At 37.8% G+C, this 27,997-nt stretch overlaps 1 protein-coding gene and 1 long non-coding RNA gene across 6 annotated transcripts; both read left to right on the top strand.

The window, feature by feature from the left end:
* Positions 1-112: 112 nt before the first annotated feature.
* On the top strand, positions 113-27,268 carry LOC135750498 (Schwann cell myelin protein-like). 5 transcript variants are annotated; one of them, XM_073814029.1, is made up of 12 exons: positions 113-320; positions 2,348-2,461; positions 3,103-3,171; positions 3,532-3,885; positions 12,880-13,218; positions 14,794-15,060; positions 22,395-22,658; positions 22,911-23,168; positions 23,302-23,592; positions 23,864-23,954; positions 25,167-25,218; positions 25,333-27,268. In XM_073814029.1, exons 3-12 carry the CDS (start codon positions 3,126-3,128, stop codon positions 25,708-25,710), a joined length of 2,340 nt encoding a protein of 779 aa, XP_073670130.1. In that variant the 5' UTR covers positions 113-320; positions 2,348-2,461; positions 3,103-3,125; the 3' UTR covers positions 25,711-27,268. The 5 variants fall into 5 exon arrangements, with proteins under 5 accessions (XP_073670130.1, XP_073670131.1, XP_073670128.1 ...); XM_073814030.1 differs by having other exon boundaries at positions 3,087-3,171; positions 23,867-23,954; XM_073814027.1 differs by having other exon boundaries at positions 3,087-3,171.
* On the top strand, positions 4,055-5,506 carry LOC135749939 (uncharacterized). Its single transcript, XR_010532521.2, has 2 exons — positions 4,055-4,320; positions 4,784-5,506. It is a non-coding gene; the product is annotated as an uncharacterized lncRNA (long non-coding RNA).
* Positions 27,269-27,997: the final 729 nt, after the last annotated feature.

Raw genomic sequence — 27,997 nt, 5'->3', positions numbered from 1 at the left:
CATATAATAGGTGAAACATTTTTTGTTGTTGTTTTTTTTCTATATTTTGGTCTTACAGGGTTAAACAGTTTAATTTCCTGTTTCATTTCTTCAAGTTTGTTCATTGCTTGAAGTAGAGGGATAGGGAAGCAGATTAGCTGAGGTTGTCTGTTTATAAAATGTGGGGATTACTTTTGTATTGGATATATCTGCTTTATACATTTCAAAGTGAAGGAAACCATTGACTTGGATTATGTGAATAACAGTGGACTCTGGTTTTGCAAAATATCTTCTTTATTGTTCTACTGAAAAACTACCAACATATATTGCAAGGCCTGAGGGTGAGTAAATGAACAGCATTTTTTTTTTTTTTTTTTTTGGAGGAGGGGCTCAATTATCCCTTTATGTCTGTTTGGATTTTTAACAATATTGTTCAATCTCACTGGAGCATCACACACAGGGGTGTAGCCGGCATCTCAGAAGTTAGGGGGACAATGACATATATAGTAAAGCAAAGTAAAGTAAACTGAGACATATTAAACACATTAAATTCTACATAAAGTGGTTTACCAGTAAAATTTATTAAAATGAATTAACAAAAGTTATTTAGACACTTCTGATGTTTTTTTCTTTAATTCAAGATGAATTTGTTCAGCAAATAAACTGTGAAAATGTGTGAAATTTTGAAGGTGTCAATACATTTTGGTTTGATTGTGTATATAAATGGTCCGTATAGTTTAAATGTGTTTATGATGATAATTATTAGAGAACGTTTTGCATAAATGTGTTTAAGCACAAGATAACATGAACTTAGCATTTGCACACTGTCTGAAGCATTTAAGATGTTTTGATGCTCGTGCTTGGCGCAACATTTTCAAACAGCATGTGAGTGAAACTGTTTCTTCTTTTTATGCTTTAATGTTTAAATTGGCAATGCCTAAAAGCATGTGAAATAGTTGTTTTTGATGGTGCAGCAGTGACCGGACAAGTGACAGTTCTGCATTCACTGTTCCCCTTTCACTCTTTTAAACCTCAAAGAGACGTGCGTGCATGTAACAAGTAGCAAACAAAAATACATTGACGAGAATGGTGGTGGTGAGTTAAAAAGTGTGATGTAAACCCACAGTTGGTAAAACATAAATTATACACTTACATTCAGTGATTAGACTTTGTGTTGAGACCATAAAAAAAAAACTTATGATTTTGTCACCAATAACAAGCAACACTTGCCTAACACTTGCCTAACACTATCTCACCTTTGTAGAACAAAAGGCTCATAATAATGGATGTTTTTTAATGAAGGCTCCCAGACAAAACTTTGCAATTACATAAAATAAAAATATTCATTGGTGTATTTCTATAGGGTTTTTTTATCCCAAAATTGTACATAATTGACATATGGCTACTGATTTACTTCTCCTTTGAGTGTTTTTTGCAGTCTGGAAAAAGACAGCATGTTTGTTGAATCTGTTAGCACAGTCGATCACACAACTACTTTTCTTATATTTTAGAAGCGTTTTTAATGCTATGCTAATGCTGTCACTCAGACTCTTTGCCACCTCAGTGGGCGTAACTGCAGTCACTTTCGCTGAAGGTGACTTCACGTGCATACCCTCTATATGTCACTTCCTGTTTCCTGTAGACCAGTGTTTCCCAATCCTGGTGATCGAGGCCCCCCTGCCTGAAAGTTTTAGATCTCTCCTTAGTTAAAACACCTGATTCAACTTATCATCCTCCTTCCAAAATGGTCAACATGTGTCCCAAGCTGAAGAGTTAAATCAGGTGTGTTTAATAAGGAGACATCTAAAACTTTCTGGGAGGGGGACCAGGATTGGGACATGGGACTACATGTAAAACCTTTTAAAATTCAAATTTACATAAAAGTACAAAATATATATATTGAGCTGTTAAAACATGAGTCTTGTGTGGCAGTGTCACAGTACAAAGCAGATTTATATAACAGACATTTTAATTAAATACACGGTTAAGAATTGTGAAGTTTTCAAAACTTTCTCATGAAAAATACAGTGAAGAATTCTGAAATATACAAAACTTTGCCACCATATTTTTTTTACATTTTTAAACTGCAAAATTTGTTAACATGTTTCCTGTATTTTCTGGCAACCACAGCTGCCAGTTTTTATCGTAAAAACTACAGATAGTTTACATTTTTGTTTTGAAATTGTAATTTTTAACTGTTTTAGATGTAATTTCATTGTCCATTGAAGTGATTTTTTTAATGACAAAGTTTATTCTTAAACAGTTGCTTACAGACAAAACTTTGCTCTTTGAACAGAATGTGTGATGTTAATACAGGAAGTACTTTAATAGTCCATCTGAAATCAGTCAGTATATTGTCTTCATACAGCAAGTCTCAAATCATCAGCAGTTGCTTCAGTACAGAATCCACATCCATGAGATATTTGAACAAATCTGTTTTCAGCAAAGATTTTACACTGGTTACACCATTACCTCATTTCTGGTAAGACAATCCATTATTTTTCTTAGTAAAAAATTTAAAAGTGCTGTTGATATTTAACTTGATCTTTTTGATGCTTGCATGATGTTACAATCAGTGTTGGGGAAAGTTACTTTTAAAAGTAATGCATTAAAATATTAAGCTACTCCCCAAAAAGTTAACTAATTGCGTTCCTTAGTTACTTTTCATGCAAAGTAATACTTACGTTACTTTAAAGTCACTTTTGCGTTATTTTTTCTTCCTTTGCTGAGGCTTGATCTCCTTTTTGGCCATGCAGGTGTTTTTTATAACTGAGAAATTTTGCATTCATAATTTGCTTATTTTTATCTAAAAAAAATGTCATGCTCTGGCCTGCTATCTCTGTTTCTGAATCAAATTGTTCCCGCTCAGGCTGCACACATAGAGTGCATAATGCAACATGACTACTTTCAGTTTAATTCAGTACATTCTTTTTTGTTTATAATTTATAATTAAACTGAAAAGTAACTCGCTTTACGTTTTTTAAAAAAAGTTACTCAAATATTAATGTGTGCATTTATAAAGTAATGTGTTACTTTACTCGTTACTTTAGAAAAGTATGATATATGATTTTATGACATTGATTTAGTCATTTATTACATATTTACAGATGTGTGTTTCCAAAGATGACTGATCTTACTTTAATGAAATGAAGATGGAACAGCAAATCATTATTTTCATTTGTTTGTTAAAAGGTTTGATTTTCTTAATTTTCTTTTAGCAAAAAAATTTTTGGTTTTACCAACAAAGTATGAAAGTTAAGTGTTGTGTGCCAACTGTGAAAACATGGGTGTGTCAAGATTGAAAGCATTAATTCAAGCGCTAAATGTATGTTTGGTGTTTACACAAATCTGTATTGAAACTTTATTGGAACTGTGCCATCAGCCAGAATAAACAATATTACAACAATATTTATTACAACAGTTTAAATAAAAATGCACTTGCCTATTTTATTTAGACTGAACTGTTGCTGCTGTGTTTAATCTTAAAAAAATGTAAGTGTGTTTATAAAGAAATCCCGAATAATAAACATAATCATCATGTTTGTACTGTAGGTGTTTGGTGTGGAGATTTGAACATCAGTCTGCCAGAGAAGATTGAAGCTCTGAGAGGATCCTGCGTGACCATAAACTGCAGATTTGATATTGATAAAATATATGACAAAGATCTCACTGACAGTGCTGTAGGAGTGTGGTATAAAGATGGGACTGATACAAAGAAAGTATTTGACTCCAACAAGCCTAAATTCTTATTTAAAGAGAAAATAACTGGAAAATTAAAAGACAAGGACTGTACTACCATTTTTTATAACGTTACTTCAAAAGACAAAGGCAGATATAAGTTCAGGATTGAGGGCAATGGTAAACTGAAATATACCTATAAACAATCTGTTTCAATAAATGTGACTGGTAAGTGACATGGCTGAAAATTATTGTTAATTACAAACTGCAAACACATACAGTGCAATAAAAAAACTGTTCCCTTTTGAGTTAATTCAACGCTGCGTCATGAAATGATACTTCGGGGGAAGAACGCCACAGCGTTCAGACATCTGAATAATTTGTAAAACTAGCCTGTCTTATTCACCTTATTTTTCACGACAACAAGGGCGGCGCCATTGCGCTCATTTTGTCAACGTTCTTCCGGCCGCATAGACGATGAGCAGCTGAGGCAGTGACTGAAGGCGACGTGTTAAGCTTAAAAAGCTCACTCGAGCGCCTTTATGTTTCTTTCTTACCAATTTTAAGCCAACTGAGGAACACCCTTATCCCAAGTAATGGTTCGACTACGATGTTCCGGTAACTTTAAACCACGCCTGGTGTTGGAAAGGTGGCCAGTTTCAGGTAAGCTATCTTAGCTAACTTTGTGCTCGTTCGCCTAAAATTAGATTTGTGATGTCCGTTCTACAAATACACTTAAGATCAGTAACGTTAGTTTATAAAATGCAACTATTTGAATGGTTTTAATTGTCCACCTATATTTTTATATTTACGATAGTACAACAGTATATTATAGTACATTGCATTCTTACAGTAGCCCATGTGATTCCTACAAGTTACTGAGATTTCAGATGCTAGAATGTCAGTTCATTTCTCATTCAGATATTGATAATGACCTTTTAAACAACGTATTATTTAACACTGAAGTTAAAGGTTGTGTGTATAATGTTTCTGTCTCTTTTTAATGCATCTCTCTCTTACACACTGTTCTGTTTAAGTATGGGTGCCATTTATATATTAATTCTCATGATGCAAGTTTATTTTAAATACTAACATAAAACTGTTTATGGTTATATTATTTTCACAGATGCATTGATGTGTAGTGATGCAGTGGACAACTGTGAGGATGATACAATCAACATGTTCCTAAACTGTGATGCAGAAACACAATGGGAGCATCTATCCGTCTCTGACCACAACTACAAAATCACAACTCAACCTGAAGCAACATACATCTGATATGGGAAAACAATGGTGCGGTTTCCCGGACAGGGCTTATCCTGGTCCCAGGCTAAAATGCATATTTGAGCTACAATAATTTAAAAACACCTTTTACTGACATACCTCAACATATATGAGTGCCATTGTTTTGTCACAAGATGCGCACCAGTCTTGTTTTTTTGTAGGATTTGTTTGTAAAAACTAAAATGTCCTAATATAATTAAGGCCTAGTCCTGTAAACCCTGTCCGAGAAACCGCTTCAATGTGTTGAGCTGGCACAAATGTACATAACTCTACTGAGAAACAACCATCTTTGGTTCAGCTTTACACAGGGTTGATATTGCATCCATTACACAGTCGCCAAGCACTTTACCAGTACATACACCAACAGCTTCCAGATATACGCTTGGGATCAGCTCCTGATGAATCCGATAAAGCTGTGTCTTAATTTATTGCAGGGTGGTCTTGCTTTACCTGTTGTAAAGTTACATTAAACCTTCATATGTGATCAGATGTCATGCAGTGATATTAAACATTTACAGTGTGATCAGATGTTGTGCATTTATATTAAACCTTTACAATGTGATCAGATGTTGTGCATTTATATTAAACCTTTACAATGTGATCAGATGTTGTGCATTTATATTAAATCTTTACAATGTGATCAGCTGTTACCTGTCATGCAGTTATATTAAACATTTACTATGTGATCAGATGTAACCTGCCATGCAGTTATATAAACCTTTACAGTGTGATCAGTTATTATCTGTAAGGAATTTCTTAAACCATATGTGAGCTTTGTAGATTCCACTTAAAAGGATTTAAGTCTCATGATTTGAAGGAATAAGTGTTGGCAAGTTTGCAAATGAATTCTATCATGGTACCACATAAAAACGAAAGGGTTATTGGACTGGCTAAGGTGCACATTTGCTATAAAAAAGACGAAATCACTGTGTAAATATTGGTAGACATACTTTTAATAATTTTCAATGCTGCTCCATCAACTCCTGACAGGACGAGGTAACAGTTAATAAAATATGTCCAATAGGTTACTTGCCGCGGCTGCTTCACATCGTCTAACCACGAGACGATTGATGGGACAATATAAGACTATCCAATCGTCGTATGAAGTTTTAACCGTGCTCTTAATTTAAAACATTTATAGCAGTAGCGATATTTGTCATTTCACTAAAGTTGTAGTGAACTACAAACAATCTTCTAACCACCAAACTAACCACCGAATGCACTGTGCCATATTAGCAGCGGAAGTCGGTTGACAAAATGCGGAAGAGCGAAGAATTAAAAAGGGGCGTGGCGGAATAAGGTGAATAGGCGGCAAGTGATGACGTCATGAGTGCGACAGAGGCACAAACAGCGCATTACAGCTTTCTGTCATTCAGTGAGTGCTCTATGTAAATTTGTGTGTCAAAACTGTTTTACTCTAATTTAACAAATAGTTTAAATGGCTAGTGAGCAGTTTAGGAAGTGTGTTTTCCCCGGTCCTTGTTTTATAACAGGCGGGGACACCCATGAGTTATATGGGCAGTGTTTGGGGGCGGATCACGCTCAGGCAGCTTTTGAGAGAGAGGCCTGTAGCCATTGCAAGAGCCTCTCGCTAAAGTCGCTCCGTTCCCGAGCCGCCCTTTTTATGATGGAGGGCAATATTTACATTCCTCGTGGCGTATGTTGAGGCAGTGGGATGCCATGCATTGTCGGGAACGCAAGGGTGATTCTCACGAAAACATTGAAACACCACGGCACTAATGATTTTAGATATAAAATGTGTAATATAGAGACAGAGCGCCGATATGCAAATTTGAAAACCACGCCCACCGGGGGGGAAAACAATCCAACCGTCTCCATTGACTTTGTATTGCGAGAGGCTGCCTCCTTGTCATTTCTGGCTTATAACAAAAAACAGAATAATGCCTAAAAGCTGCTGTGTGACAATATGTACAGCTAACAAGCCAAAGAACCCAGAAATAAGTTTTTATAAGCTGTCGAGCCGTAAAACCCAGCTTTTAAGGAGAATAAAGTGGATCGCCGACTACGTTTCCCCCTAGTGGACGCAGTTCTACTAATAGAAGTACTATGAAAAGTTGCCTGTTTCCACTTTTGTTTCTTTAAACGCTCGTTTTATGAGGTCGACATCTTAAAAAAAACTTATTTCTGGGTTTTTTGGCTTTTTAGCTGTACACCTTATCACACAGCAGCTTTTATGTATTATTCTGTTTTTAATTTTAATCTGTAAATAAGTTTTTATAAGCTGTCGACCCCAAAAACGAGCGTTTAAAGACACAAAAATGGAAACAGGCAACTTTTCATAGTAATACTATTAGTAGAACTGCGTCCAATAGGGGGAAACGTAGTCGGCGATCCACTTTATTCTCCTTAAAGACAGGGTTTTACGGCTCGACAGCTTATAAAAACTTATTTCTGGGTTCTTTGGCTTGTTAGCTGTACATATTGTCACACAGAAGTTTTTAGGCATTATTCTGTTTTTTTGTTATAAGACAGAAATGACAAGGAGGCAGCCTCTCGCAATACAAAGTCAATGGAGACAGTTGGATTGTTTTCCCCCCCGGTGGGCGTGGTTTTCAGGTTATGACGCGCGGCGCTCTGTCTCTATAGTAATATTAAAAAGCCTCAAAATTAACACAATACTGTGTTCTACCTTGCACAATGTGTGATTTCAACATAAGAATTTATAATTTGTCAATTTTATCTCATTTTCTGCTGAAATTCTCATTACTGCAATGCGTCCGGCTGTGTTTGAACATGCGTTATGTTGTAATTTAAACATATTAAAACAAAAATATTTAGAAAAAAAATAAATGGATGTTTTGCTAGACTACTTTAGATGACAGAAAAATAATTTACTGAATATTCATGTATAATAATAATGAAGAAAAATTTGGAAATTGATGTGTCCATGCCTGATGTTCTCATCCTCCGCAACACTTTTTGAGAACAGTTTAAGCACACATACAGAATTTTAATAAAGTTTGATTTTGAGTGACCAAGCACATGGACCAGTTACTTCAAGATGGCTACCAGGTAAGATCATCTCTTTATATCTTTCCAGTTAAATTTGAAATATTCTCTTGTCAGAATGCTTACACAACATTTTGATTATCATTACCGAAACAGGTAGTTTTCTACATTTCGAAAATTGTTTGATTTACAATTTTTTATGAAAATGTTCTTTATTAAAGTCTAATTATATGCACTGAATAAAAAATGAGCAAAGCCTACGTGGCTTCTCTATTTTTAGCAAAACATACTGGGGTACCTCATCCTCCGCAACACCATTCTCATATACCGCAACCATTTAATAGCAGTTGCGGTAAAGAGAACTTCTGTTTCGGAAATGAGAATTTAAGCATATTGTTTATTACATTTAAATATCTCTTATGAATTTAATATAAATTTAAAATGTAATAACTGTTGATAGTTTGCTTTATGATGCTTCATTGTAGACAGTCAGCAAGTGAGAAAAAAGCTTTAGCAAAGGCCATGTTGACAAAGTTCAGGGAGAAACTTAACAGCAACCCAGAATGGCTAGAGGAGTACAGAAGGAAGGAGAGAGAGAGGTTAGGTTTGGAGATGTTACTAGCAGGTGTAATTAGCAAAAAACACACTACAGTGTTAGGAAATGTACATGACAAAAAACAACACAACGCAACAAGTCTATACTATATGATGATGTGTACATTAATTTTTTTCTCCCATGTTGTGAGACATGCTAATTTAATGTTATGCTTTCTTTCCACTTTCAGGTATCAAAAACAACCTAGCGATGGCACGCCACGCATCTAGGCGCTGCAACATCAGTTGGATAACAAGATCCATAAAGTTGGATCCCATGCGTGCCAGCATCTCAGCTACCTGCGACCGCACAACGCGCACTGTCTGCAGCGTCAGATTGCTGCCTGGGGGCAAGGGACAAAGGGAGACTACCTCCTTTCTGCGCAGTGCGTGAGTCACAGACACCAGAGAGGATGGCCAAAAAGCGCCCGGCGCTGTGACAGAAAGCGGGTTGCTGCGCAATTCATTAGGACTGTGCGTTAACCCTTTCCGCCTCTGCTGTCTTCGCAACATGTGGGTCGTGTTCGAGAGTGGGGGGGGGCGTGTTGTAGACGCTTATGTGAGGAAGGGCCCTGGGGCGAGCAACACAAAACCAACTGAGGAGAAAAATGCTCTGTTTTTGAGCGGCTTCGTTCCGGACGGCAGTCCCCCAGGACCCAGTTTCTTGCATCATATACTGGAGGATTTGTGCCAGGGACTCTTGTGATGCACCACCGGTTCTGGTCCATGAGACACAGGGTGGTGAGGTATGAAGTGCCTCATAGCCTTAGAGCTCTTCACCGCTTCCGAGAAATGCTCCGTGATTGTGCCCACCGTGTCACCAAACAGGCCGGATGGAGAAACAGGCGTGACTGTGCATGGCCACCATGAGTGGTCTTCGTGGCCCTTAGCGTGAAATCCGTAACCATTCTCAGATCCCTGAAGGTATTTAGATCCGTGCTGCCCTCATCCAGAGCCTTAAACACCTGCGCCTAAAAGATCTGTAGGACCGCCATAGTGTGCAATGCAGACAGAGCCTCTCTCGGCGCGGGTATGCTTTTTCGGACAGGTGTGCTGTCATGAGGCTTCACTACCCTCAAAGCTGCGCCACACCATCCAAGGAAGTGGACAAGGGGCAGAGGTGAGCAGCCACAGCGTCCTTGATGGGGGAAATACACAGGTAGCCTAACTAAGAAAAAAAATGGGGGGAGGGGTAGCCCACACTTTGGTGACTTTCCTCCGAGCATCAGCGGGGCGGCCTGAGTGAAGAAAACAAAAGTCAAGCTTGCTTCTCTGGGGTTCTTGTGGGGTGCTCCACTCAATCTCCAAGTCCTGCATGGCTTTAAAGAGAATGCGCACCAGTTCCTTTTAGAAGGATGGCTGTGTGTCTGATGTACCACGTGGAGCCTGGTCCCAGTCTCCATCCAACGCTGTCAGAGACATCTCATCTTCCTCCGCCGGAAACCCAAAGGAAACAGACCTGGCGGCTCCCGGTTCAGGACACAGGCTCTCGGCGACAAACTGAACCGGTTGAGCGAGGGGAGGACGACCACCAGCGGCTCTTTGCCGGCAGTGGGACACTGCAGTAAGAAACCTCCAAGGGCGATGTTGAGCCGGGTCCTGAGCACCTTCATCGGGAGATCCTCACAATAAGGGACACCCTGAGCCAACAATTGCCGCCTTTGGGTGGAGCACACAGAGCTCGTGTGAATTGGGTGGGTCGATCAGACCTCCGCACCACAAGCAGATTTGCGACATCCCGGAACACAGAGAGGGCTGCTTACATTTCAACCTGAATTCAATTTTGCTGCCTATGAAGTCTGTCCTAAAGCATTTCTCGGAGCTGCCATTATGCAGCCAAAGTCATTGTCTCATAAGGCAGCGAGGGAACAAGTCAGCTGTCTAAACTTTCGGATACAGCCTCTCTCTCTCTCTCTCTCTCTCTCTCTCTCTCTCTCTCTCTCTCTCTCTCTCTCTCTCTCTCTCTCTCTCTCTCTCTCTCTCTCATCGAAACAGATACAGAATGGTAAAAGGTCAGAAGACCAAATCATATCCAGCAAGGAAATATTTTTCATCTTATTTACACAAATGTTTTGTGATATCTAGCTGACATTAGCTGGCCATTTCTCAATCCAATGGCTGCAGCCTTCAGAGCTCGCATTTGTAGGCAGAATATGTCATCAAGACCATCTTATTTCAGTATGTTAAATGCATAAATGGGGACTTAAATATGACACAAAGGAATATTAATATAAGCCTTCCTGTTCTCATGTTTTTTCTTTAATATTTTTTTCAAAGACTACACAATAAAACAGTTTTGAACTTGAACACATGATGCTGTAAATATTATCAGACTTTCTACTTTAAAATTTGTTTTTAACACAATCTCAGGCTAGTATACGTATTCTCATTACCGAAATAATTAACCTCATTTCCGAAACCTATGTATCATTACCGCAACAGATGCTTTTTAAATGTTAATTTCATTAATAGAAGCATAATACTTTGATTTTAAATGCATGTGCAGAATCTCCAAATTATGTTCTTTCAGGTTTGTCATGTCATTTTGAAAATGTGTCAGGTTTCTTCGAAATATATAAAAAAAATAGTTGTAAATTGTGGAAGGTGTTGTGGTATATGAGCTAAATAAAACAAAATAAAAAAACCGTTAAATTTAAAATAAATATTATTTCAAAATTTCAATTTACTGTGCATGACTATTAATAATCAATTTTTAAAAATGTGAAAATATATTAGCTTTTCTAACAGTGTTGATGTTTTCTGACTGTTGCGGTAATGAGATTTTTTAGGACTTATTTTTGAAATTATGTTACAAAAAGTGTTAAATGATAAGTAAAAGTTTTTAAATTAATGTTCCCATATACTTCAGACTTTGTTTCTAATGTCTGGTGGGAAAAAAAGTAAATTTAAGCAATTTTTACATTTTCATGCTTGACATTTTTACAACCAAGTTTTCGTGAGAATCACCCGCAATAGATCTAGCTGAGGTGTCTCAGCCCCGGGATCAGGAAGCCTGCACTGCGATTCCATCAGACCAGGAGCTCAATGCAATGTTCTATCTCCGAGGAATTAAACGAAGTGTTTTAATCATAGAAAAGACTACTTTTTGCCCGTGTTTGCATAAGCACAACATATATTAACCTATAAATCATGTTGCGTTACATCTAGTTTAGAGCAAGGTGGCAGGTCGGGTTGGTGCGTGCCTGGATACTATAGTATTTTTCAGCCATACCAGGCTGTCTTACTGGGGGAAATAAATAAGGGAGAGCTGGTTGACAGATTTATTAAACAAGATCAGACAGGCGGCATCTTCTCCGTGCTACAACAAAAGCATTTGGCATTCTATGTCTGCTATCATAGCCACAGAGACATCAGGCATTATAGAGAAGATAAACACTTACTTCTCGATGTACCTTTATCATTCAACGGTTTATTTGGCAACACTGTCTGCTCTGTCATGGATAAATTCCAAGAATTAAACAGGTGACACTGTTTAAAAAATGTATTCCCTTTGGATTAAGTTCAGCCCCAGTAACATTCCTCATGCCGACAACAACAATAACTGCCCCCATTCACAGAGCTTGGGGGCCGAAACAGAAGTGGCAAAATAAATGTAAGGATAAGCTGATCTTAGGTCAGTTATTATCGCAAATTGTAAGTCAAAATCTCAGATCTTGACCGTAATTTCCGAATCACAGGTTAATCAGTCTCTACTCATAAAGGCTTTAGAGCTGATAAATCAACCAAAAATACTGTAATAGAAACGAATTGTTTTTGCCCTGCCGATCAGTCGCTTCAGGGAAACAAACTCATATTTTTCTTTATCACATTTTCTTCACTAGTAGAAATAATAAATAATAAATACATAAATACTTCTTTTCACTATAGAGAAAGAGTACAGGATGCAGTTTTCTGTTCATCCACCCAAGTTCATAGGCTTAACTCGCAGCGTCGAGTTGTCTCGAAAAGAAACGTATCGGTTATCTCTGAGAGTCTCATTGCCATAACTCCTTGTGCCTGTAGCACTCGCTTCATTTCCCAGAAGCTGTAATGCACTGATGGCGCCTCCATTTTATACCTTCCGGTTCTGTAGCAGTCGTGACTTCATCACTTGCCACCTATAAAACAGGTTAGTTTTACAGATTATTCAGATGAGCGGACGCTGTGGCGTTCTTCTCCCAAAGTGTCATTTCATGATGCAGCATCGTGTTCCCTATCTCATGGAACCGAGGATACAGTCGTAATTGAGAAGTTTTTGAAATAAAAATACAGAATGATTAGCTTCAGTAATAAATGAAAATCTATGAACAGAACAAAATGGTTTCTTTTTGACCTTTTGGTGACACATTGCAAATTTATTTGTGTGCATTTTAGCCTCTCCCCGCAAACCCAAAGTGAAGATGTTTAAGGATCAGATGGAGGTTAAGGTTCAGGAGGAGGTGTTAGAGGGGAGCTCTATGTGTCTGCGCTGCTCTGCTAAGACTCTCTGCTCCTCTTCTCCACCAACTCTCACATGGAGCTCCACTGACAGACTCCACCTCAATGAGAGCAGCAGACTACAGCTGGATAAGAAGAAACAAACTGAGATCATCTCTGATCTGAACTTCACTGCTACTCACCTTCAACATGGAGTCACTTTCATCTGCACTATAACCTACCAGCTACAGCAGAGGATCACAACAGCACAGAGAAACATCACATTACGTGTTCAGTGTAAGAATAAAACACTTTGAAATTGTTGATGATATTATTGTCAATTACGGTAACGCTTTAGATTACAGCCCGGAAAGTACTGGGTAAGTGCAGCGAATTTACAGCGTATGTTTCTGTAATTATAGTTTACTTATGAAGTACGTACGTGTAATTATAAGGGAACAATTTATAATATTTGGGGAATAAAGGGGTAACAACCAGGAAAAATACAAATAATATATGCAGTAAAGTACTGCGTAAGTACAGCGAATTTACAGCATACATTTCTGTAATTATAGTGTACTTATAAAGTACATACATGTAATTTTAAGGGAACAATTTATAATATTTTCGGAACAAAGGGGTAACAAGTGCCACTTTAATTTACAGCCCGCAGATGTTGTATTTACTCTTTAACTAAGTGAAACAAGGGGGTACAAGTGCCACTTTAATTTACAGCCCGCAGATTCTGTACTTACTCTGTAACTACGTGAAACAAGGGGGTAACAAGTGCCACTTTAATTTACAGCCCGCAGATTCTGTACTAACTCTGTAACTACGTGAAACAATGGGGTAACAAGTGCCACTTTAATTTACAGCCCGCATATTCTGTACTTACTCTGTAACTACGTGAAACAAGGGGGTAACAAGTGCCCCTTTAATTTATAGCCCGCAGATTCTGTACTTACTTTGTAACTACGTGAAACAAGGGGGTAACATTTTTTGACTTAGACTGTAACAACACAAAACAGTAACTACAGAAAATACACTCTTAGAAAGGATGTGTTAATTTTTTACACATCTTTGTGTGTTAAGTTTTTAACACATTATGTGTAATTTTAACACATTATGTATCATTTTGTGTTAAAGTATAACACAAGTTGTGTTAAAAGTAACACAAAATGTTTTGTTTCCATAATAACACAGAGATGGGTGGATTTTGGGACAACGCATTTAGTGTGTCGTCCCAGAATCAACACTAATGTGTTGTTTTTAACACATTCGTTCTAAGAGTGTGGTTCTAGTTTTGCTTACTTTGTTTTCACCATAGTTGCCTTGCCTATTTTTAATTTTGCTTGATGACCCAACAAATTCCTGTACTCTTTTTCTTTCTTAAGGTAAGTAACCTTTATTGAAAATCCTAAATAAATTGTATCGTACTAATGAATAGCATAAACACATTAACTGAATTTCAAGTTTTGTTGTTTAGTAATCTAAAATACTTACTGCATATATTATTTGTATTTTTCCTGGTTGTTACCCCTTTGTTCCCCAAATATTATAAATTGTTCCCTTATAATTACACGTACGTACTTCATAAGTATACTATAATTACAGAAACATACGCTGTAAATTCGCTGTACTTACGCAGTACTTTACTGCATATATTATTTGTATTTTTCCTGGTTGTTACCCCTTTATTCCCCAAATATTAGAAATTGTTCCCTTATAATTACACGTACGTACTTCATAAGTAAACTATATTTACAGAAACATGCGCTGTAAATTCGCTGTACTTACGTAGTACTTTCCGGGCTGTAATCTAAAGCGTTACCTCAATTACATAGTGATTTCCTGAATTTGTTTTCCTTTCAGATGCTCCTGAAAACACATCAGTGTCTGTTTTTCCATCTAACTCTGTACTGGAGGGCAGTTCAGTGACTTTGATCTGCAGCAGTGATGGAAATCCAGCAGTGTTCAACTACACCTGGTACAGAGAGAATGGAGGACAGCTGGAGGAGCTGCAGACTGGATATAATCTCACCTTCAATGTGACTGATCGTACACACACAGGACTCTACTACTGTCAAGCCAGAAACCAACATGGCACCCAAAACACATCAGTGTTGCTGGACATTCAGTGTAAGTATTAGCTGTCTATTTTCTTTTTCCCAGCATGAATAAATTATGCAGCTACATTTCTTGCTGGTTTGCATTTGGGGTTTGGGTGACATGACAGAAGGGTTATTGCAGGAGCGAAGTAAACTGTATGTTGTATATGATAATTGTAAGGTGAAGCAGACAAGATAAGGCAGGGGGTCATTAATCATTATTCAATTATGATCATTATTAATAAAACCCAAAAGGTGTACAAAGCATAACAGTAACAAAGACCGGAACACAGGACACAAAAAAAACACATGGCAGCAAACAATACTCGACAAGGGACATTTGATACAATTGAAGGGAAAGATATACATGTGAGTAAACAAGATAACAAGACACACCTAGGAAACAATCAAGAACAAGAACCAATAAGAAACAGAACTACAAAAGACTACAAGCACTGCAGAACATAACTTTAAAATAAAAAAAGTTTTGGTCTAAAGCGCATGGTCTAAACAGGTGTGTCTAATTCCACTTTTGTTAATTTAATTACTGGAAAATGATTTGTGTGCCAAGCGCACGGTCTAAAAGCGTTGTTCCTATTCCCATAATGAGTAATGGGTGTGTTTTGGGTATGGGTGCACCAATAAATGCCGATATACACCAATAATACGTGGACGATAACTATTCTGAATTGCGCAGCCGATATTATTCACAGCTATTTCATGTACTACAGCTTTTTATCAGTAAGTCCTTATCGATCTGAAATCACTGTTAGTTTGAGTCGTTTATAATATGCATTTAAAAAAAGCAAAACTCGTCAAACATAATCATTATACATATTCATGAAAATACCTGAAAAGGTTTGAAGAACAGCAAAATAAATATATCTTTAAGCCATTTCCTGAAGCTGCGTGTCATAGCTGCATGGGCAGACTGGGACAAAAAATCGGCCCTGGCATTTTGGACCATACCGTCCCCTCATTCAATAACGCACACATTTTTGGTCTCTTGAATGTGTATACCAACCATGACATAAAACAAAGGCTTTGACTCTCTGTTCTGTTTGTCAGACCTGAGGTTGAAGATCTCTCACTAAATTTCATAAATCTTGAGAACAAATGTATTTATTGAAAGCTACCAGAACAGCCAAAAAGTGTAACTAAAGGTGTGGACGACTTGGTAAACATGAGAAGGAAGTGCAGGTCTATTTATGGATACACTGTTTTTGGATACACTGTCCAAAATCAAAGCTAATTTTGTCTAAACAAAAGGGAATCTCTGGATTTGCTAACTGTCTGTATTTTTTTATATAAAGCAGGCTGACACAGAAATGTGTCTGTGTCTAAGATCACAGCTAAAGACCACAATAAGCGGTTTAAATTGTATATATTATATCCTCGCATAATATTGTTTGTATATCTGTAATGTACCACTCTCTTGTAACACTATAGGTATGCTTTGTTTATATTAGCATGTCTCATAATTCACATTAATGAAATTATTATTTGATGTGTGTGTTTAAATCATATCTTGACTGGTCTCTAATTATTCCCATTTTCCTTTCCTGATCAATGATCACGTGATTATAAAATACTGTACATATGCACTGAATTTAATAGAATGAATCAGAGAGAATTGAGGACAGCTGCACATGAGTCTGTCACTGTCAGCAACCAACACAACCAACATGATACCCAAAACACATCAGTTTTGCTATACAATCAGTGTGAGAATTTACAGTTTATTTTACTTGTAGTTCCCAGCATGCATTGGGATTTTTTTTTTTTTTTTTTTTTGATGGTGCTCTTGGTGAATTCAGTTACTGTTGTATTGCTAACCTCACTTATAATTAAGCATCAGACCTATGAAATTGTTTATGAAAAACCTGTCATTCTTGAGTTCATCTAAAACAGTGTTTCCCAATCCTGGTCCTCGAGGCCCCCCTCCCAGAAAGTTTTAGATGTCTCCTATTTAAAACACCTGATTCAACTTATCAGCCTCCTTCCAAAATGGTAAACATGTCTCCCTTACAAGCTGAGGAGTTAAATAAGGAGACATCTAAAACTTTCTGGGAGGGGGGCATCGAGGACAAGGATTGGGAAACACTGATCTAAAACATAAAAAATAAAAGTAAACAGATTTGGCTCACTGAAGTTAAGGAAACATGATAGAAAAAAATGTGCAGTACATGATTGTACAGATTAAATGACAATGACAATTTATTTATATAGCACAATGTAAAACAACAGCTGTTGACCAATGTGCTTTCCAAATAGATAAAATCACATCAATAGATAAAAGACACAGGAAAAATAAAATAAAATCACATTAATTTAAATTTACTTCAAAGGCTTTTGAGAATAAAAAAGTTTTGAGTCTGGATTTAAAAGTAAGGAGAGATGGAGCCTGTCTTAAGCTAACAGGTAATCTGTTCCAAAGCCTTGGAGCCGCACTGTAAAAAGCTCGATCTCCCCTACACTTTGGACTTGATTTTGGAGTATGTAATAGAGCCTGAGTAGACGATCAAAGAGATCTTGGAGGGTTATATTCGGTCAAAAGATCAGACAGATAGGTTGGTGCTAAGCCATTTATGGATTTATAGTACTTTAAATTCAACTCTGAAAAGCACGGGAAGCCAATGTAGTGAGCGTAAAATAGGAGTAATACGCTCCCTCTTTTTTACACCATACAAAAATCTTGCTGTTGCATTTTGGACAATTTGCAGGCGGGACAGTGTTTGCTGACTAATCCCCAAGTATAGTGAATTGCAATAGTCAAGCCTAGATGAAATGAAAGTATGAATTAATTTCTCAAGATCCTTATAGGTTGAAACGGCTTTGCTTTTCCAAGCAGACGCAGCTGGTAAAAGCAGGTTTTAACAACATAATTTATTTGGCGATCAAACTTTAGATTATCATCTAGAATAAAAACCAAATTTTTTACCCAGGGTCTCAGGTAAGAGGTTAACTCTCCTAAATCCAAGTTTTTAGATTTTGATGACTCGGATGGACTAAACACAATGATTTCAGTTTTTGTTTCATTAAAAATAAAAAAATTCAAAGAAAGCCATGCCTTAACCTCCTCTAGACAAGCTATCAAAGACCCTAATCCTGCAGAATTTTGTTTGACAGGCAAATAAACCTGCTTATCGTCAGCATAGCAGTGAAATGATATGCAATGTTTCTTAAAGATGGACCCTAGGGGAAGCATATACAGAGAAAAAAGTAGTGGAGCCAAAATTGAGCCCTGAGGAACACCACAAAACAGATTGGCCTAACTAGAATAATGTTCGCCCATCTTAACTGAGAAACTCCTGTTTGTTAGATATGATATTAACCATTTAAAGGCTGTACCTCTTACACCGACATAGTTTTCAAGACGATCAATTAAAATAGTGTGATCAATTGTGTCAAAAGCAGCTGTTAGATCAAGAAGCACAAATACTGCATAATCAAGAGAGTCACATAAAATCAAAATATCATTTAAAACCTTAATTAATACAGTCTCTATGGAGTGACATTTTCGAAAGCCAGATTGAAATGTTTCAAGCAATGAGTTCTCAACTAAAAAACTCTGTAGCTGTGAAAACACATTTTTTCAAAAAATTTGGAGATGAATGGCAAGTTTGAGATAGGTCTAAAGTTTATCAAAGCAGATGAGTCCATGTTCAATTTTTTAAGCAGTAGATAAACCACTGCATGCTTTAGACAGTCAGGCATAATCCCTGATTCTAGACTACGATTAATTATGATCAGCAGATATGGAGCTATATCCGTGAAGATTTGTTTAAATAGAGAAGCGGGAAGAATGTCCAAAGGTGATCCAGAGGGCTTTAGCTGTTTAGCTATTTCTAGCAAATCTAACTCAGTAATGGAGTTAAACTCACTTAGTAAGGCAGTGACATTTAAAATATGGTTAAAAGTAGTAGTAGTAGTATTAGACAAGGGAATTATACCCTGCCTGAGAGTCCTTATCTTGTCTTCAAAAAATAATAAAAACTCATCACATGATGGGGACGCGACCCCAGGAGAGAGACCGACTGATGGATTGTGGCGTTAATGATATTAAAAAGGGTCTTAGGTCTAGAGTAGTTCTTGTTTATAATATGAGAGAGGTATCGACATTTGGCTTTTTTACTTACCTCTGATATTTATGAAGAGAATGATTTAAAATTTCATAAGAAACCTGAAGCCTGTCCTTTTTCCACTTTCGTTCCGCTCTTCTGCAACATCGTCTAAGACAACGAATAGAGTCATCAATCCAGGGTTCAAGATGCGATTTAGGTCGAGCAATCCTTAAGGGGGCCACCATGTTTTACACATCAGTACAGGTGGAGTTAAGCCTGGAGAGAAGCTCTTCAGCGCTAATGTCACAAGTGATATTAGCAGGAGATAGCATATCTTTGTGAAAAGTCGATAGGAAAGATGATCATTCATGCAGCATAAATGCACATTAGAATCACCCAGGATGAGAAGCCGGTCGTATTTTGGAGTCACATCACCAAGAAACTCTGCAAAGTCTGTTAAAAAGTTGGTGTTATATTTCGGTGGTCGGTAGATAACAGCAATCAGTAGTGGGTCGCTTAGTTCTGGGCAGAACACCTGAAGTTCAAAGCTGCTGTAGCTGTTACTTACTACCGTGCAGGTGAAGTGCTCTTTGTAGATAGAAGCAAGCCCACTGCCCCGACCGATCATCCGTGGGGAGTTAAAATACCGGCATTTAGTCAGCAAAAGTTTGGAAAAAGGGCTCAAATCTCCAGGACAGAGCCAGGTCTCAGTGAGAAATAAAAAATCCAACGATTGTGCAGAGAACAGATCGTTTAGAATAAAAGTTTTGTTTGTGACCGATCTGGAATTTATTAAGGCCATCCTCATCTTCAGGGGACTCGTAGATTTCACGTTCTCCATTTCACGAGGTAGCGAGCGAAGATGTTTCAAACATACTCCTCTACGATGGAAACGAGGAGATAGGAGTGGAGTGTGAGCATATGACACCGGAGCCAGTACAGTCTGAACCAAAGGGATATTCCATTGTCGAATCAGATCAAAAAAGCGTCTCCGAAAAGCTCGACACGAAGTGAGAGGAAACTCTCCACGCCTCAGCAACCCCAGCCTCAGCTTAACCGCGATGCCAGCCTGTCTTCCCCGGCGTCGTCTCCGTCTCCAGGTTGGTAGAGAGCAAGGCCAGCGGCGCAGGTAGCCAGGTATGAACGATAACAGTGGTGGAGGAGGTGTATAATAATTTCCGTCCTAAAGAAACACATTGCTTTCAAACCTTAAATTATAACTCAATTTGTGTACATTAACATAAAAACAGTGCTGAAAATGGAAGGGGGGACTTAGAGGGATGGAGTCCGAGGACTGAATTTTGAGGGGAGTTCCACTTCAAACTGGTTAGAATTTAACTGTATATGGAATTAAAAAGGAATTATTTAAACAACTTAGTAATATTTAAAAATGCTCCCTTTTATGAGTTTGTTATTGCAACTATTATTTTATAACTCATCATCAAGCTTGTCACAACACTTCACAGTGGCACTGTATGACTGATGTATTACTTTTATTTTTAGATTTGTATTCTTGTTTAAAATATCTGTCACAGGTCGGAGCAGACCACCAATACTGTGAGTCTCGCTCCTCCATCTATTTCCACCATGAGGAGTTCCCGAAACACCCCAACGAACAGACGGACAAGAAAGGTTAAAAATTATAACAAAGCTTTATTTCATTAAAAAGGGAAAAGGGAGGGGGGATATAAATAATTAAAAGGCTTTTGTGGCTGGAGGGTACAGCGTGCAGCTCGGGACACCGGCGTCACTTCCTTAACGTGTGGGTGGGAGGTATAGGTAAGTACATGAGACTCTTAACTCCTTGGCTCACAGGTAGGCGTACAGGCAGTGCTCGGGACTTGGTCTCTTCGACTCACAGGTGGGCGCACAAGCAGGCATTCAGGGCTTTAGCCCTTCGAAGTTCCAGAGAGCAGTCAGGTAACGGTGCAGGGCTTTAGCCCTTTAGTATACAGGCTGGTAGCAGAGGACACACGTGAGTGCACTAGTATTAACTCGGATGGACAAACAAGGGAAGATTCAGCACTTTAACTCCTCACATACAGGCAAGGAGGCAAGTAAGAACACAGAGCTGCTCTTCAGAATACAAGCAAACATACAGACCAGTGACTGGTAGCAACGGGAGGAGACACGGCGATATGCAGATCAGGGTGGAGGCTTTATCTTTACGGCTTACTGGTGGAGGGAGGCGAGAACATCCAATCTCCTTTTCTCTAACAGCTGAGTGTGGCAACATAGCATGAACTGACATCTGGACACATTCCACGGCCACAGCACCACCACCAGGCGATGAAGAAGGTCGACCAGTCAAGAACATGTGTTGAAGTACTGTCACACACCAGCACTCTGCTCTTCTCATGCCGAGCTCTTCCCTCGGCCTAGAACATGATCACTAACAAATACTGGCAAAAGCACTGCAATTTTCCTTGTATACACTCCAAAGAAATCACCCACCACACTCCACACACTCACGGTAATAAGGCCAGTGGTACGTATCCAGCCCAGGCTCAGAGTCCTGGCTAATAGTGCAGGTATAGGCGTGGGATAGACACAGGAGGTATTGAGGTCACGAACCGGGGACTCCTTCCTCCTCCTTTGCTACCTCCAACAAGGAAACACGGATACAAACAGTCTGGGTGATGAACAAACACTGTTAGTTAGATTGGCATCAAAGGCATCAACCCACCAAACAGCAGTCGCCTCCGCCTCAGCTCACAATGACACAGGGCATTACCTTCGTTGCTTATGAGGATATGGGCTTTTAGCAAGAAGACAGCGCTAATCCTAGTGGTAGCATACGAACGGGAAATTCCCCGAAGCGTCGGACTGTCCCTTTAAACATCCATAATCCGCTTCTCATAACACATGACAAATGTTCAAAAGCCTTCACCCACCAGATTCGCTTCGCTCTTCCTCTTCTAATGCATATCCGATTAGCTCAGTTCTTTGTGTCCTCCAAACATCCAGTATTCCTTCTAAACACACCATGCAGTCATGAAAGCACAACATAAACAAATGGCTTGGCACTATCTCCTCCGTGTTCGGTGTATAAATCTCCTTCCTCTTTCGAAGGTTACGTCTTCTCCACCACTTGCCTGTTTGTCCAGACACTTGCTCTCGTTCTCGTTCATCACCGTTTTTTTCTTTAACCTGATTACAAATTTATTGTTAATTGTTAAAGATAGTGTCACTTAATTATTTATTACCTGACTGTATTATTTTGTCCCAGTTTTTTTACAATTTCAACTTCCTAGAATTAGATACATTTTAAATACATTTTCTCAATTTGTTTTTCCCTCAGATGCTCCTGAAAACACATCCGTGTCTGTGTTTCCATCTAACTCTGTACTGGAGGGCAGTTCAGTAACTTTGATCTGCAGCAGTGATGGAAATCCAGCAGTGTTCAACTACACCTGGTACAGAGAGAATGGAGGACAGCTGGAGGATCAGACTGGATATAATCTCACCTTCAATGTTACTCATCGTACACACACAGGACTCTACTACTGTCAAACCAAAAACCAACATGGCACCCAAAACACATCAGTGTTGCTGGACATTCAGTGTGAGTATTAACTGTATATTTTACTTGTGTTTCAACAGCGAAAGCAGAAGAACCAAACAGCACAACGCAATATCACAATAGTGTATGAGTATATCACTTTAAACTTGTTGATCATATTATTGTAAATTACAGCACATACTGTAGTGATGTCCTATTTTTTTCCTTAGATGCTCCTTGTCATTTTTTAAAAATGTTTACTTTTTAGGATTGGATACATTTTAAATATATTTACTTAATTTGTTTCTCCCTCAGATGCTCCTGAAAACACATCAGTGTCTGTGTTTCCATCTAATCCTGTACTGGAGGGCAGTTCAGTGACTTTGATCTGCAGCAGTGATGGAAATCCAGCAGTGCTCAACTTCACCTGGTACAGAGAAAATGGAGAACAGCTGCAGACTGGATATAATCTCACCTTCAATGTGACTGATCGTACACACACAGGACGCTACTACTGTCAAACCAGAAACCAGCATGGTACCCAAAACACATCAGTGTTGCTGGACATTCAGTGTGAGTATTAACTGTCTATTTTACTTTTTTGTTTTACCAACTAGAGCACTAAAACACAACAGCACAAAACAACATCACATGATGTGTTTATGTAGAAACATGTACTGAATGTATTTATTATTGTTTCTCTCAGATGCAGCCAAAATCTCTCTCTTCATCTGTAACAGAACTGATGTAACTGTGTGTTTGTGTGAGGCTCATGGGAATCCCTCTCCTAAAGTGGACTGGTTTCTATCTGGACGTCCTGTCAGTAACTCTACAAACACATTCATCAGTGAGGAGCGATTGAGCAGCACAGACTTGAGGAGCTTCATTTCTCTCCATCAGTCACTTACACACACAGACACTCTGCAGTGTGTCATCATAAACACTCACAGCATCGCCAGTCATCAGATTCAACTGCTTCACTGTTCTCATGAGACAAGTAAGTTCTCTGTTTCAACCTCTACCTGAATTAAACGTCTTTGATTTATTTTTAATACTTTTGTAATGTTGTCTATCTATTTTTTCTAGAGAGTGAAACGTTTTCTTGTTCCTCACTTCACACACTTTGTTGTGATATTACTCCTGTAACCCTGGGAAAACATGCATCTGCTAAACTCTTTTATTAAGATTGTGGAAGAAGTGTAACTAGCTTTGCTAAATGAAATGGCTTCAGTTTAAAATAACTATTTTTATTTTAATATCTTTCTCAGCAGGTTTCAGTCTTTTCTCTGTGCTGATTGGAGCTGCTATTGGAGCTTCAGTAATGATGATCTTGTGGGTCATTCAACATCTCTGTAATCGGTGAGCACATGACACACGGGGTATAACAACACAGACACTTTATAGAACATCACAAGTTAAGAGGACACGACCAGAGGCCTGATTTAATTTTTTTAAAGTTTAATGGGTTGTTACGAACCACACCCAAAAATAACAGCTTGTTAAATTAAATAAATCAAATGATGGGCATGGACCGAACACATGAGAGTCACAGACACTTGTTGCACTTTGTAGTTAATAATTCACAAATAATATTTACAAATACAATCTAACAAAAAATAATAAAAAAGAAATATCAGTAAACAGGTAGGGCCAGATAAAAAAGAACACCTGTCTACAGCTGCTCTCACCAACAGTTCCTACCTGACTCCCAACAAAATGCAACAGATGAGTTTTCTGGTCCTCTATGTCCTTCGCTATACTTACTAACTAAACAAACAGTGAACAAATAATTTAATACACTACATGTTTTATTAAATGAAATAAGATAAAAATCCACACAGAAAATCACATTTAAAAAAGAGCAACAAAAGCACATACAAAGTAAACTATAATTAAATAAAAGCTTAATCGCTCCAGACAAGAGTGAGAGTGGTGGGTGTGAAAACAAAGGGAAACAAAGATAGAGCACCTGTCACCGTCAATGCTTTTTATCTGAAATCCCAGATGAATTTACTGCTTCAACTGCCACAACGCCACCTAGAAACAAATATAACAAATATAAATAAACAACTATACATAACATGGGTCTCATCACTTTAAAAACAATGTTTTTTTGCTATGAAAATGTAGCTCCAAATTCCCTTTCCCATACAAACTATTACGATCCTGCATGGTTTTGTCAACAGTAATGGAACAGAAAACCTGCATAATCTATTTTAAAGAATTCAAAATATTTGTATAAACATTCAAAATGTTTCTGTCCTAAAATAGTTTTAAGAGTTGTTTAGGACGAGAATACAGATTTATAAACTTTAAAAACTGTGGTTGGTTAGTTAACATAGCGTCTATTTAAAAATGTAATTTCTACACATTCATAAACAGACCTTTTATTGAAGCGAAGTTTCAAAAATAGTTTGTTCTAAAAACTGACAAAAATATTGCATATTATTTCTTGTTCATTGTTCAGTAACTTTGCTTATCCACTTATTGTGATGTAATGATGAGGAAGTACAAAATATATTATTATTTGTTAAAGTTAATAGTAAAATATTCTTCTATTAAAAACAACAGATCCTTAAAGTCAAGACGAGAAGATACCACTGGACTTGTTCTGACTGACAGGGTGAGTTTAACAAAAACTATTTTTCCTTAAAAACACCTGTTTTGGAAAACAGAATAGTGTCTGTCTCTGTTATATATCATTGATTCTTCACTGATCCATTATGTTGTTTCTAAGGAGAACGAAGAACCTGTTTATGGCAATAAAACTGACGAAGAAACCTCAATGAATTGCCAAGAATCCCTTCATTATTCCTCCATTGACTTCACAAACACCCAAATAGAGTCAGAAGAGATCAGAGGCGTCTCCTCACTTACTGCTGATTATGCTGTTCTCCGACATTATTCAGGACAAGAGGAAGCAAAGAGCTCTGTGGGAAGCGTTAAACCTCTGGACAACAGCAACATATCAACAGTTAAGATAACATACAGTAAAGCAAGAGATCTACAATTTAACATCAGTACAGACACTGAGCAAGATCAGTCAAAGAAAACTGATTTGCAGTCAGATGAAGATATTTATGCTGAAGTAAAACGCTGCCACCTAAAGAACTAAACGGTCACTTTCTAAAATTTGGAATTTTGTGCCATTTCACGAGTTCGCCCTTACATCTAATCTGATTGCGAAAGTAAGCATATTTTGGCGTGCTGTCCTGGGGGAGGGCTCAGGATCCGGAGTGAAGCTCGAACTCCGAATCCAGGGTATGGCCCGAACCCGGAGAACTCCCCCATCCCAAACTGGGATAGAACAGATTAGAGTGGCGAGTTGGGGTGGTGGAGGGATATCCGAAAACAATCACGATAGACTGAGGTAGGTAGGATGTCTGTATATGTAGGCTGCGACCTTCTAAGCATGCGACCTTAAATATGAGCACTCGGTCTTTCAAGGTGGCAGCCTCAGAAATCCGCGAAGAGAACTGAAATGAGACGGTCTAACCTTCGGACGACCCATAATTGGCGTCACCTGCGCCTGTCAGCAGGACATAGCGGAAACGTTTCTGACTTATTAAAATAAATATGAAATCAGAAAAATATTAATTTAGTTTAGAAAATATGACACGTTGATGTAGATTAAACTATTTAACAGTATATTCAATTAAATTAATCAAACTTAGAAATATATGCATCATAAAAATAATAATAATATTAACACAAAACATAACTTATAATACTAAAACAGTGACAAACTTTTTTTGATAAATACACACTTTTATTTAATGAAGGTTTTAATTGTTTATTTTAGAATATCCAGCTGCCGTTGCAGGCGCGCAATGAATCTTGGGATATCCTCGGCTGTTAAGGATCCATTCGTTCTATCCTTAACAGCGCGGAGAAATGAGGACGCATTTTGAGGCTTCATTCTAAGCATCCTTCGAATTGGGACGGCCTTACCAGCCTGAAGTCGCGCTGCTGTGACGCAATCGGTCTTAAAATACGTCCTTAGAAGGTCGCAGCCCCTGAATTGGGACACAGCTGTAGTGTTTGGCTGATTACCAAATTAGATGCACCTGTGCTTGATTAGTTAATTATCTGATCGTGCTCCTCCCGAACCTTGTTAATAAAACATCATAACATTTTAAATTTTAAACAGTCATTCCAAAGATTTAAAAAAATATTTCTACAGAGACTAATTGTGATTATTGTGCAATTAACATGATTTTTTGTTTTTCCTTTACATGTATTATTGTGTGTGTATAATATTTTTCGTAGTTGAATTTAATTATTTTCTTTAATCTATGATTGTAGGGATCCTCAAGCATATTAAAATTAAAATCATAAACTTTTGTTAGGTTTGAAAATATATCTACAGGAATATGCTGATGTGAATATTAATAGATTAAAAACACCCTTGGATAAAACAACAATAGCAATATTCAATGAAAACTTTGCAATGTTTATTCATTGTTAACCTTGATTATTTTGAGTTATTTTATTATTTTTTAATTGTTGTTTTGTGTGCTCTATGATTGTGTGTGTTGAATATAAACATGAATATAAAATTGAAATTAACAAGTTTATTTCCTCATTATTTTAACTTTAATAACTGTACTGGGACCAGTAGAGGGCAGCTTTATGCATTCAGTAAGTTGTTTGCTTCCTTGATGTCACCAACGTCAGAGGAAAAAAGTAGGCCTACTTTATATAATCATATTTTATTATACTACAGTATAATAAATGTTTTCAAAATTAACATTACAACTAGGCTCATAAGATTAACTATCATGTTAATGTTAATACATGTAGTTTGGAATGTGCATAACTAACATCCATGTAATGTAAAACTGTTAGTTTTGTATTTTATTATTGTACTATTATTCAGTTTATTTTATGCACATATACCAGAGGAAGCTGACGATTTTTATGAGCAAAAAAATATAATTCTGGCGCCACCTACAAAAACTTAAGAGAACAGCCCCCCGCTACGGTAAACGTACAAATACGAAATGCGTTAGGATCATGAATCACCCTAAGACCTACAAAAAAGTCTCTTGGAGCCAAGCTCTAAACCCTACAGGAAGTTGGACATTTAGAATTTTCTCTGTAGCTTGAGTGCAAATTATGCCATTTCTGGGCTTCGTACTTTAACAAACTCCTCCTACAGATTTCATTAGATTAAAACCATATTTGGTCTGTGTCATCTAAAGGCCTTTGCGATGCTAAATTGCGAAGATCTTGACTTTTCGTTGGAGCATGTGTCCGTGGCGGCCTGCCAAATTTCTTCTTTTCGCCATAAAACAGGAAGTTGTTCTAACTCAGGCTTACAATGTCTAACCTGACCCACGCTTTACATATTTGATAAGTGCCCTGGCCTGAACACATCAACATGGCAATATTCAGAGACA

Source organism: Paramisgurnus dabryanus, chromosome 1, assembly GCF_030506205.2.
Source record: "Paramisgurnus dabryanus chromosome 1, PD_genome_1.1, whole genome shotgun sequence".
NCBI lineage: Eukaryota > Metazoa > Chordata > Actinopteri > Cypriniformes > Cobitidae > Paramisgurnus > Paramisgurnus dabryanus.
The sequence above is the reverse complement of the archived record's forward strand: the minus strand, read 5'-3'. Positions and strand labels throughout refer to the sequence as shown.

What these genes read in the sequence shown, in the direction of transcription:
- LOC135750498 (XM_073814029.1), top strand. Translation starts at nt 3,126, where the DNA reads ATGAAGATGGAACAGCAAATCATTATTTTCATTTGTTTGTTAAAAG. An exon ending in AGTGTTGCTGGACATTCAGT is followed by an intron (nt 22,659 to 22,910) that starts GTGAGTATTAAC and finishes TTTCTCCCTCAG; the next exon opens with ATGCTCCTGAAAACACATCA. An exon ending in AGTGTTGCTGGACATTCAGT is followed by an intron (nt 23,169 to 23,301) that starts GTGAGTATTAAC and finishes TGTTTCTCTCAG; the next exon opens with ATGCAGCCAAAATCTCTCTC.